The 13,302-nt window shown below is 34.4% G+C and overlaps 1 protein-coding gene across 1 annotated transcript in view; it reads right to left on the reverse strand.

The window, feature by feature from the left end:
• SMARCA5 (SWI/SNF related, matrix associated, actin dependent regulator of chromatin, subfamily a, member 5) overlaps window positions 1–13,302 on the reverse strand; it is a 37,024-nt gene that overhangs the window by 18,024 nt on the left and 5,698 nt on the right. The window contains exons 3-10 of the mRNA XM_049905779.1: window positions 10,608–10,774; window positions 8,859–8,959; window positions 7,044–7,144; window positions 6,063–6,242; window positions 4,550–4,705; window positions 4,328–4,459; window positions 2,777–2,845; window positions 1,265–1,374 (exon numbers count right to left, since the gene is read on the reverse strand). Coding sequence (XP_049761736.1) covers window positions 1,265–1,374; window positions 2,777–2,845; window positions 4,328–4,459; window positions 4,550–4,705; window positions 6,063–6,242; window positions 7,044–7,144; window positions 8,859–8,959; window positions 10,608–10,774 — 1,016 coding nt within the window. The remainder of the gene's footprint in view (window positions 1–1,264; window positions 1,375–2,776; window positions 2,846–4,327; window positions 4,460–4,549; window positions 4,706–6,062; window positions 6,243–7,043; window positions 7,145–8,858; window positions 8,960–10,607; window positions 10,775–13,302) is intronic.

Below are 13,302 nucleotides of genomic sequence, written 5' to 3' on the forward strand. Positions count from 1 at the left end.
ATCAATATCCAATCCTCCTTCCCCATCTCAATCCCGAAATACCTGTTAAGTTAAACATAAGAAAGAATTTAGACATAATTCTATAGGAATGAGAAACCCGTCTACACATCAGTTTCAAGACCCTGAAAACTCTGAAACAAATAACCTACATAATATATGCTTGAACAACTCCAATCAAGGGGCACAAAATGCTGCTCAAGGCAAATGTTTCCAACACAACTCTAATACAAAGTTCACCGTTACGTTTGCCTAAAAAATCTATATCTGTCTTCCCTTAGCATTGACTCCTGTCTTAGTTCTGTATTTTAGAGCCATACAAAACAAGCCTAGTATCTTTGCCACCCAATAATCCTTCGAAAGTCTGAGGACATCTAACAATGGTCCACCTTCTACTGTGGTCCTTTCTTTTCCAGTCAACTGCCCAGTTCTCCGTATTATATTCTGAATGTTCTTTTACTAACAACTCCAGCATCTTGCAAATATTCATCCAAATTAAGTATGAACTAAATATACTTGAGATGTAGTGTGACCAGTACAGAACAGAGTGGTTATTACTTCCCTCCTTTTGAACACTATATAGTAATATGTGCTAAGGTAACAGTATCTTTTTCAGCAGCTACTTCAATCATTGTTGATTCATACTGAGCTTTCTATCTACAAAAAAAAAACTTTAATACTAAGTCAGTGGTTTCCAGACTTTTAAATTTCAGACCAGTAAAAACTGGGGGAAAAAAAAAACAAGAAAAAAAGGCACCTAACAAGGTTTTCAGCTTATTAATTTTGTCCTGTAAGAACGTTTAAAAATAGCTACCAAGTACTATCATCATTTCACAAAAAGACACTTTACCCTGCTTAAAACATCGGCTCAGAATGAAAAGACTTAAATTGAATACGTTTAGCTTTATGAGGAACAGGAAATAATCAAAAATTTGCATCCGAGACTAATCCATAACACAGTATTTACGTACCACCAAGATAAGCCAGTATGTCTCCCATCTGTACCATCACTACCTTCCTGTTTAAAAAAAAACCGAAGTATTGAGCCTTATATCTTTAATTTCATCTTTTTGGGTTCATAAACCTCACAGCCTAATTCTGTCATCTAGCAGGTTCAAGACTTTGTATCATCTACACATTTGATAAGCCAAGCTGGGTTCAATGTAACAAACAGGAATTTCTTGAAGACACCAATTAAGAAAACAAAATACAAATTAAAGTTAGCGAAAAATAAATAGTGGTAATAAATGTATCACAGACAACATACCATTCCCTTTGCATTTTGCTGAGACCCACATAGATTTTTACTTCCTTCTTTGGAGGCAAACTTTTTTCAACATCAGCCTTAATTCGACGAAGGAGGAATGGACGTAGAACCTTAAAGGGGTAAAAAAAAAAAAAAAAAAAAATAGGGATGACCCTCATCTATAATATAGGTATTATTTGAGGACCTCAAAATTGTCTTTCAAGTACATGGAAAAGAAATTTCTCTGAATGTCAAGTGACTTCTCTCTAAAAAATATGTAATTGCTAGTTGGTTCCTGAAGCGTAATAATACAAGAGTGTCATTTATTCAACATATATAATGATGTTGTACTCTTTATATTACCATAAAGTACTAATAACAACAGTAAATTTTAAAGATGTTTTCAACATTCACTGCTTTTCAGCATTTAAAAAAATGGCTAGATCTACATGTGATTTATCTTTTTTTTTTTTTAATTAATTAAAGTATACCCATTTCGTCATAGGACCACAGAAGCTATGGCAGAATTTCAGAATAAAATGCAGGACTGAGTAGAGAAAGAGGTACCAGACCTCTCTTCCCTAAACTGATAAGCATCTCCATGCTACTCTCTGAATAAAATAAACAGCAATGCCATAATTGGTTGATTCTGTTTTGTGAGTTGTTTTGGTTTATTATACCTACACACCTACCAATTTATTAAAGGAAAGTCAAGAGGAATAAGGTAAATAATTCAAGAATGAAAACCAAGTTCCTATGTCTCATTTCCCACTCACAAAACTACATACACACCCTATAATTCTTCAAATAAATCTAAATTGAAAGTATAAATGCTTGAATGCCATCTAAATTGAACAAAGATGCCTAAGAGATCACCTTATTTCAAATATTTAACAAAACTAGATTTCAGCACATAAAAATTTTTAAAGTATCTTAAAATTATTTTATATAGAAAAAATGTGTTCATAAACTTAATGTTTTTTCCCTATTCAAGTATCCATGTTGAGGCAGACATTTTGCTAGAGATACAAAGACAAATACATGACATGTTTACAATCCAGTAGGAAAAACACCTGTGAATTAATCATGTCAATACTCTGTTCAAAATCCTGAAGGGGTACCTAGGCCAGCCTCAGTCTAGGTGTTAAGTGGAGGTGGTGGCATCACCACTGAGTCTTGGGATAGGTAATACCGAAAACGGCTGGCAAGGGGGTTCTAGACACAGAAAACACAGTTAAGAAAAAAACAGAGAATGAAATTAGCATAATATTTACAGAAAATTGACGGTGGGGGTCAGTAATTCTAACATACTAAAGCTCAATATGAGAAGTGGAGAAAACAAAATGGAAATGTTAAAAAAATTTAAGTGGCTGGATTCAAACATCTGATTATAAAGACCAAGCTCTCAAGCATTACACTATTTTTGTTTTTGTTGTTGTTTGCAGTTAACAGTTAAAAAAAAAAAAACAAAACACTAATTCTTTACCATTTTCCCATTAGAAATACGATTTAACACTACTCCAAAACACTTACCATATGAAGCCTCTCAACTAACTTTTGATCCCCAAGGCAGTTGTTTGTATCAAACCAAGAATCAAAGTCCTAAATTAACAAACAAAAACCATTGTAAGCTCAGAGATAATTTTACTTACAAATACACTATTACTCCAGATAAAACTTCAAGACTTCTAGAACTGTTTTGAGTTGTAAGCCACAAAAATCATTTAGTCCAAGCACCTATTTTTTATAAGCACTTTATTAACAACCAATTTTAGAACTAGTAGTTTTAGAGTCATAATTACTTCCTAAACATTTTTCTTGAAAATACCAAATGACAAGTTTAGTGAAAATAAAATAGCTGGAAAGCTGGTTTCATAGAAATAACTAAAATATTAATATTCTTGAAAAATATCCCTCTCACAACCTCACAAAGGATTAAAAATTTTAAAAATATATTTTATAGTTTGTTTTCTAAGTAGACCACTCACAACTACTCATACGTAAGGTTTCCAGAGAGTAATGTCGATTTTAATTAAAGAGACTCGTTAAAAGTGAGATAGAGGTTACCGGTATTTGCGTATGATTTGAACAAGGTAGTTTCCCTATCCTTACCTCCTAAACATATTTATTAAATATATGCTTTGCTGCTTTGTTTTCTACTAAACGTAATCTTAGCATTCATTGTTTATTAAGACAAAGCTTTAACAAAGACAAATAAATGAAAGGGTCAGAATAGTTACAAAATGAAATCTCAAAAACAAAACTATTAAAATATGTAAAAGCAAAACAAGTTATTTCCTGATATTAAATTTTTTATAAAATACAAATTCTCTATTCTTCTAAAATGATCCTTAATCTAACAAAATTACCACCTTTTTTAGGACTTTGTTTAAACTTAGTAGCGGGAAACTCTTCAAGGACAGACAGACAGACAGACAGACAGACAGACACACACCCCCCACAACCCAGCTGTGAGAACGAAGGCTCAAAATTGAACTCTAGTCCAGCAAAGAACTGCAATTATTAATAGCACTTATTCTCGACACACATATTATGGTCCTAGGTACTATTAACAGTTCAAATAGCTAATTAACCATTTCTATCACTACAAATAATCTGTAAAGGTAAAAATTAGGTTCTGTTTATTAGATCGTAATGTAAAAATGGCTAGACTGATCTCACCAAATTTGAAGACCATCTTTGGGAGAGCTGGACTTAAAACGGACAATGTACAGTTTCACAAATTCACTTGGGAAATACTTTAAGCAGCACCTTAAAAACCTAAGCAGTCAACCTAGAGGTACTGAAACAAAGTCAGACCAACACAACTATCAAACCGGAATGAGAAACCATGCCATTCCAGATGAGCAATTATTTAAAAAGAATTTAAAGCCAAAAGTCACAAAAGCAAATTCTCAGGATTCATAGAAATTAGAGTGGTTACACCAGGCCAATTACGTAAAAGCATGAAAAATTACTGATTATTTTCTGCAGTGCTGGAAGGCTGGCCAATTCTATTACAAAAATACACAGTACTAGACAAAACATCATAATTCTAACCAAAAAACAATTAGAAATACTTACATCAGCTGAATTAAAGACATCCGGCAACAAAAAGTTAAGAAGTGACCAGAGCTCATGCAAATTGTTCTGAAGAGGTGTCCCAGTTAATAACAGCCGATTTGTAGTCTTGAATTCCCTCACTATTTCTGACAACTGGAAGAACCAAACTCATCATGAGAATATTCTGCATCCTGACCAACATCTTAGACACACAAGGATCTTCACATCCAAATAGCAAGTTACCTTAGATTTTTCATTTTTGATCCTGTGAGCTTCATCTATAACTAAGTACCTCCAATTAAATTTTTTGAACACAGACTTCTCTTTAATAAGCATTTCATAAGATGTTACACATACATCCCATTCTCCTGGTAATAAAACATCTCGGACAAAAGCAGCCTGTGTAGAAAAAAGAGGAAAAGATTACTTCACGCAGAAATTATCTGTTCATTAAATATAGTGATAACAAGTAATCTAATACATTAAAGAGTGGGAATACTAAAAACCATTATAGTCGTTATTATTATGCACACATTTAGAACCAGCTAAAGTAACTTCATTCATCAATTAAATGTCAGCGCCATTTTGGTTAAAATACATCGACCAAGTTAATTACGTCTAACTTAAAAAGTCTTCTTTCCACAATTCCATTAGGTCCTGAAATTCTTAGGAGACAAGTTTAGGCAAGGCAGAGAGGAATTCCTGACATAAAGAAAGGAAGAGAACTAAAGGGCAGAAACATTTTCTTTACTTTCAGGCTTAACAGACATATTAGCGTACGTATTTAAACCTCACAACCTTCCCTGTGACATGGGTTCTATTATTATTCTTGTTTTATAGGTGAAGAAACCAAAATAGTTAAGTAGGTGCTCCCAAATCATAAAAAGCAATTTGATAAAGTATAGAAGGAGGGAAAAGCATCTAGAATAATCACTATTAGCTGAATGAAGGAAAAACAAAATAACAGAAGTACATAATCTTTCAGTACGGTATGAATAAATTTTAAATCTGAGCTATATACTCTCAACAGTGTATTTCCCTGTCTTCTTCCAAAAAAGGATCTGTGACAACGATCTACACATTAGCTTATTTTGGTAGAAATCGTACCAGTTCATCAAGTCACTACAACTGACTCAGTCCATTTTTTAGAAAGTTTTACATTACTGTTGTATGATTAATACCATTCTACAAATCAATGGTGGCGCAGTGAGTAAGAGCTACAGCTGCTAATGAAAAAGTCAGCAGTTTGAATCCACCAGCCATTCCTTGGAAACCCTATGGGGCAGTTCTACTTTGTCCTGTAGGGTCACTCCAAACCTACTGCCGTCGAGTCGATTCCAACTCATAGCAACTCTACAGGACAGGGTAGAACTGCCTCAGAGTTTCCAAGGAGCTATTAGTCAGAATCGACTCGATGGCAACAGGTTTGGCTTTTTTGGTTTCACGCACTCAAAAGCTCTTTTAGAAACACTACTTCTAGAATGAAAACAAGGACTTTTGAAATTATACAACCGTTCCCAAAAAGTGGAGAAACAAACAATACTTGTATAGCTGACTACGGTCCATACTCCTTTTACTCAGCATAATAATTAACCATCAAGATAATAAAAAATTTATAAATTACTAACATTTGTAAAGACCAATTTATTATTCAATGCCTTTTTGCTTTTATCCCTCCTCTAGCTATTCCCCTCCCCCAATCCTGAATTCACATTCTTTCAATATAAAAAATTTTAATGAAATACCAGAAACTTACTCTTTGTTCTTTATCTCCTATCAAACAAACAGATCGAAGTGTCGGTACCCATCTCTTGAATTCACTCATCCAGTTGTGTAATGTAGACTTAGGAACCAAAACCATATGAGGACCAGGAATGTTTCTGTAGTGTTTCATGTATCCAAGAAGAGAAATTGTTTGAAGAGTCTTTCCCAGGCCCTGAAAGATTCCAGAACAGCCACAATGAAATGAAAAAAGCAAAAAGTTCCTCATAGTTTTATATCTCCTGTACACATATAGAAACATTAAAAAAAAAAAAAAAACTATGCATTTATAATTGCTAACATACAGGAAGAACTTAATATGTCCTGGTGTGATATGTCATTTAATCTTAGTAATGAGTTAACAAGGAAGGTGCCATTATTATCATCCTCATAAGGCCCAGAAAGTTTAAGTAACTTTCCCCAGGTCACCCAGCAATGCTGGAATTGAAACCCGTTTCTTCTTGACTCCAAGCTCTATTTCAAGCAATTAAGTGTCTTAGCACTATACCTGTAAGAAAACTTTTTCAAACATTCATTATATAACCAGTAATGAAGAAACAAGAATTAAAGTGTTTTCAAACACACACGGAACAACTGTAAGAGTTGCTACTCTGGAAAAAATTATTTATTGTTGATATATTAAACATTTGATGACCTCACTTATATTTTATAGAACTGGAGAAAACAGTCAACCCGGTTTCAGCTGTTTGCTTTTAGCTGCGTAAATAAGATCATTATATTATAAAAGTTAACCAAATGTCTGTTTCCAAAATGTATTTTTTAATTTCTTACACTTTCACAGGTGACAATTCCTCACAATTTAAAAATTACACTGTGCAGCTAAAGCAAACTGCTGATACCAGTTTGACAGAGTTGTCAAACTGTAAAACTGTATTACTGTAACTTTTACAAACTAAATGATCTAAAACATTTTCAGTTACAAGATATGGCCTTGAAAAAACTACAAATCACATACCATTTCATCTGCAAGGATACCATTGATGCCATTCTCATATAAAGAAATGAGCCAGTTTAATCCTCGGACCTGATAATCTCTCAGTTTACCCCATTTTACATCTGAAAATAAAATATAACACATTTTAAAGACAAAAAATACCAGTAAGCAGTCCTCTTCACCTCATACTCAAAAGTTTTAACCTGGGGCTGCTCTAACTTTACTAGGCTTCAAGAATAGGAACTTTACAAGTTCTAAGTCACAAGCGGTAGCTGCTATGGCCTGGAATGAAGTAGGAGTTATAGACATGGGAGAAAATCAAGTGAAGGACAAGGGACTGTAGACATTACAGTACCCACCCCAACCATTCAGTTCTTGTAGGCATTAGGGTACCATCCCAGTCGCTCAGTTCTTTTGTTACCCATACACTGGTCCTAAATACTGACTGTCCTTTTTAATCCCCTTTTTAATGTTATCACAAGTGTTTCTAACCAGTTTTTTTTCCCTCCTTCAAGAAGACCTAGATAGGGTTTTCCCGGGCATTTTGTTTTTCTCCTAGCAAAGAAAGAGGAAAAGAGAAAGGAAATTAAACAATCCCTTTTCCTTTAATCTTTTTTTTTAAGTGACTTTTCCAAAAAGTCCTATAAAGACAGACAACATCTGTCTCAGGGTATACTATACATCCACCCCCCTCCCAGGATAAGTACCAAATATACACATGACATTCAACTGTTTTGTTTTTTTAAACATGTATATTCTCTACTTCACTCCCTTTTGAATACCACTGTTTTAGGATGAAAAGCTAACCAGTGCTAGGGAAACTAGTTATAAAGCAAGAATGTAAGACAGAAACTACCCCAATAAGCCAGTTTTTCCCCCTTGTACCATACCTTGGCTTCTAGCTTCATCAAAGAAATAAAAACTGGGTACTTTGTAGCCAAAAGAAAATCTTAAAACAGACTGCTGAATTTCTAACCAGATACCTCTCTGGCTGAAGTTCAGTTTGCTAACGGTTTGAGGTTACGGTAATTAAATAAACTCAAATATCGTTCCTGTATTAATCTTTGTAATTATGCTCACAACTTCCATAATCACACAAACCAGTCAACAGAGAGGTAGGAAAAAGATGCTAGGTTTCAGCAAAGACAAAGGGAAGTTTCTGTGCCACCAATCCAAGTTATTTACAGGTAAAACTTAAACCTGGTTAACTATGTTTTGTTTTTGAAAATCACTGATAGCAAACATTTCAGAAAATATTAAAAACAAATTAATATAAAGGCATCAGGTGATGAGTAAACAGCAGTAATCATGACTTTTTTTTTTAAGCACACATTTAGTTTTCTTATCTTGATCAAATATAAGGCAAAACACCCATTCCCAGCTTTACATATACATAAGAGCAACTACAAACACAATGGCATTTTATACCCTTTTGAAATATTGCATTACTATCACACTAATTGGAGCCCTGGTAGCACAGTGCTTAAGAACTCGGCTGCCAACCAAAAGGTCAGCAGTTCAAATCCACCAGCTGCTCCCTGGAAACCCTGAGGCACTTTTACTCTGTCCTATAAGGTCACTATGAGTCAGAATCAACTCGACAGCAACAGGTTTGTGTGTGGGTTTTTTTTTTTTTTTTTTTTTGGTTTTTATCACACTAATATACTACCATCTCTACTTTAAAAAAAAAAAAAGTTTACTTCACAACCATTAATTTCAAGAGATTACAAAAAATCCGTTTTATAAATTACACCTAAGACAAATTCAAAACATTCATCAAAGGATGTCTAAAAAGGAGTTTTTTTTTTAAACATTAATAAAACATATATAACATACATGATGGAGAGTCTTCAAATCGAGTGCAAACATTGGTTGCTTTGGAGCTTTCTGTCAGTAGTTCTTCATCCTCTTCTTGCTCTGTTCTACGGTGTCGGTAGCTGTAAAAGTTTAAAATAAAATGATTTGAGTTTTGGCTTTAATTTTAAAACTTTCAGCTACTATTTCAACATAATTATCAAGTGTTGTCAAGTGTCATAATGGTTGACCAAGATTCCACAATAATTTTTTTTAAAGGTCTCTAAATTAAGCCTAAATGCCCAATGCTAGAAATTATTAGTGCTTTTAAATCAGAAATGTTTTACATAGTTAACTAAAATACATACAAAACTGCTATTAAAATGGAGTAATATCTTAGGTTAACCAGAACCTGCTAAACTCAAATGACAGTCTAACCTCAAAGAAATATCATGCAGTCAGATAACCTATTACTCTGTACCGGAAAGTTACTTTTTTAAGCATTTTGCCAGGAGAAAAAGATAGCTCTAGGAATTATATTTTTAAAACTATGACTTTAACAAAGCTGTACAATAGCAACATAGAAGCTTAAGAAGCAACTTTAACCAGGGATCCACCAGAACTACTAAAAAAGCTTTTTAAATACACACGTCCAGACTACGCCCACCAGAGTCTGTTATACAATATTGCCAGGTTTCTTAATCCAGGTTAATAAAATTTATTCTGAAACTTCCAACTTTGTATCTACCTTAGATTATTAACCAAAAAAGAGTCAGATCTAGCTGCAACACCCATTACCTGACTAACAGCCTAAGAAGGTACCCATTCTTTTCACTTCTTGATCCTTTCCTCCAAAATTACATGCTTGGTAGCCTTCCCAGAGAGAGTGCAATTCAATGGTTATTCTCTTCTATAAACTATATAATGCAATAAAAAAAATGAGGCATTATGCATATATTTTCATTTAATTACACATTTATGGCTGTATCTTGCCAATTAAACTGGGGGTAAATAAATAACAGCATTTGTCATGGACTGAATTGTGTCCCCCAAAAACATGTCAACTTGGCGAGGCCACGATTCCCAGTACTATGTGACTGTCCATCGTTTTGTCATCTGACGTGATTTTCCTGTGTTGTAAATCCTACCACTACGATGTTAATGAGACAGGACTCAATCTACAAGATTAGGTTTTATCTTAAGTCGATCTCTTTTGAGATATAAGAGAATCGAGCAGAGACAGGTGGATCTCATCACCACCAAATAAGAAGAGCCAAGAGCTTGCATTCTTTGGACCCAGAGTCCCTGCGCAAGAAGCTCCCGCACCAGGGGAACGAACACTGATGACAAGGACCTTCCTCCAGAACTGACAGAGAGAAAAAGCCTTCCCCTGAAGCTGGCGCCCTGAATTTGGACTTGTAGCCCACTAGACTGTGACAGAATTAATTTGTTAAAGCCGTCTACTTGTAGCATTTCTGTTACAACAGCACTAGATAACAAAGACAGCATTGAAACACTTTTTTTTAATTAAGTGATTTTAAGTCCCCAGTGCAAACTGACTGCTAAGCTACAGGTTGGTGGTTCAAATCCACACAGCAGTGCTGTGGAAGAAAAGGCCTGGCAATCTGCTTCTGTTAAGATTACAGCCAAGAAAACTCTATGGAGCAGTACTAGTCTGTAATGCATGGTGTAGCCATGAGTAGAATCGACTCAGCAGCAAACAACAAGGCTTCTAATGAAGACTGTCAAAAATAAATTTCATTCAATTACAAAGTATACACTATCACTCACTCGCCAACTGACAGCAAGTTCTGTTTCTCATCCTTTTTTATCCGTGGGCGCCCTGGCTTCATCTTCAAAGGTGAAGTTGGAGTCTTCTGAGCAGCAGGCTGAATGAAATGTGCAAACAGTTCTGTCTGCTTTAATAAATACTCAAATCTATTTGCTCGGTCAGTTTGCTGCAAAAAATTTTAAGACACATTTTATCAGAATATCAATAAAACTTCAGAAATCAAAGTTCCAAAGTACCTCCACAGAATGAACTAATCAATAAAAACAGAACAAATTACTGATACATGGATGACTCTCAAAAGCATGATGCTAAATGAAAAATGCCAAACGCAAAAGACCACATACTATATATATACATACATATGATTGCATACTGTATGATTCCACTTATACCAAATTCTAAAATTGGCAAAATGAGTGATAGAAAGCAGAAAAGAGGTGGTGGGAGGAGGGAAGTGAATGTAAAGGGGCAAGAGCAAACTCTTTTGGTTTGACAAATCTGCTTTACATCAAAATCATGGTGGTAGCTTAACGAATGTATATATTTGTCAAAATTCACTGAATTCCAGACTTAAAACTACTGTATGTAAATTATACTTCAATACAGTTAACAAAAAAAAAAAAAATTCAAGTGAAAAATTAGAAGACACTGCACAATACAAGTAAATTTATTCATAAGTGGGAAAAAACACATTGATCATTTATCAGTTAGGCTGTGCCAACTTTTAAAAAGGTATCAGGCTTGAAAATAATCTTTTAGTTTATGAAACATTCACTAGCCCCATGGTATTAATACTATTCCTTCCTTCTCTGTCTGCCATCTGCTACTGTTTTGGATATTCTATATTATCACACCAAAAGAATGGAAGAATTTATGTGAACCAGAAATTTTAAGATCCCTGAAAACAAGTTTTCATAAAAGTAAATAATGAGATCTAGAGTCTCATTTAGGCAACGTACTTTTTATAGACCATAGTGTTAAACAAAGGAGAAACAGGAAGAGCTCAACGAACACAGAAACCAGTTATTTAAAAATCTGTCTATAAATGTTTTAAATGTCAGAAAGATTTTTTACCCTACAAAGCAAACATCAAAGGTACCCGAACACCATAATTTTTAAACATTATATACTTTTTAAAGAAGAACAGCATTTTTAAAAATCACACCACTGTAAAAACTGAAGGTCAATTTGCTAATCCAGAGGAATGTGGTGACAGTGTTTCACTGGGTTGCAAATGACAAATAGTTGTCAAAGCAGTCCAATGTACACAATAACAGAGTGTTGAAATCCAGGTAAGGGATTTTTAAAAAATGTATCTCTCTGGTAATGTCCTATAGGATGACAAGCCTCAGCAGTTTTTGTTTTTCAAAATTACAAACTTTAAAACTGAACTGATACATGTGTGCGTATTGCATGATTACATTTCTTTACTCACGTACAATAACAGAAAAGCCAAAAACACGCAACTAGAAGGAGCTGGGGGTAAAATAAAGTTCTATTCAATTATGGCAACTGTGCTTGGAATTAAGTAAGCTTTGGAAATAAATTTAGATATTGGATTCTTAAGACATTTAATGTAAAGATTCTTCTACAGTATTCAAAATCACTGAATATTCTTCACTTCTTTCAAAACATTTTCAAATCAACCTTATCTTGTTAAACAGTTCAATTCAAAAAACACTTTTGTGTCTCTACTAGAAGTATATAGAACTTTGTTTCCTTATGAGGTTTTCATCATAGTCCAACACTGTAATAAACACAATGGTAAGTTATGTAAATTTGTCAGAAAGCGTTAAGTTCTCAGAAGCAAAATAAAGCAGGGTTAGGATAGGTGAGGAGCAGGAGTGGTACTGAAATGTTAACTAAGATGGTCAGGATAACCCTAGCTGAGGTATCTTTCAAGCATAGGCTAGAGCATGTACGTGTTTATGGGGAGGGGTCCCCTAACTCTTAGATCTTATCACACCTTTATAATGTTCAAAATAACTTTTAAATGGCTCCAGATGTCTTAAAATAACATTTTTCAAAGTATGGCTCACAACGCATCGGATCAAAATTTATCTGAGATCCTTGTCATCTTCTACATGGTCAAGTTTGAGAACCACTGCCTTAAGCATTGAAGTATAAACTTCACCATGGCTCTACACAGAAGGCTCCAATGATTTCAAGAGTCTTTACTACTCCCATCTCTCCCCCTTCAACTTGGAGAGGGAAAATAATTAAGTAGTCACAGGATTACAAACTAGTTACAAAGAACTAACGAACTCAAGACAGCGAATACAGACTAAGTTTTCAGTGGGAACTGTAATATAGGTTAGGAAGAAAAACAGGCAAATACCTCAGTACTTGAAGGAATGAGAAAGTTAAAATGGAAATGACTAGAAATCTTAAAAGGCTAAAGGGAAGAGGTCAAAGGAGGGGAAGGGATCCTAAAAAGCAGAAACAGTGATGTAAGGCCAGAAATCAATTATAAAAGGAAACAGAATATTAAAATGCAGTCTTAGACTAGCCTCCTTCTCAGAGACAGAAGGAAATGAAGTAGGACAGTCGCGACTATAAGTATGTTTAGAAATAGAGGAAATAAACTGAAGATAAGCCTGTAATTCTTTGCGAAAGAAGAGTGAAAATGATGGTATAGCAGAAGTGGAGTACGAAGCCTGATGAGGATAGTGAAGTTTTAGTATGACTAAACGG

Source organism: Elephas maximus, chromosome 13 (assembly GCF_024166365.1).
Source record: "Elephas maximus indicus isolate mEleMax1 chromosome 13, mEleMax1 primary haplotype, whole genome shotgun sequence".
NCBI lineage: Eukaryota > Metazoa > Chordata > Mammalia > Proboscidea > Elephantidae > Elephas > Elephas maximus.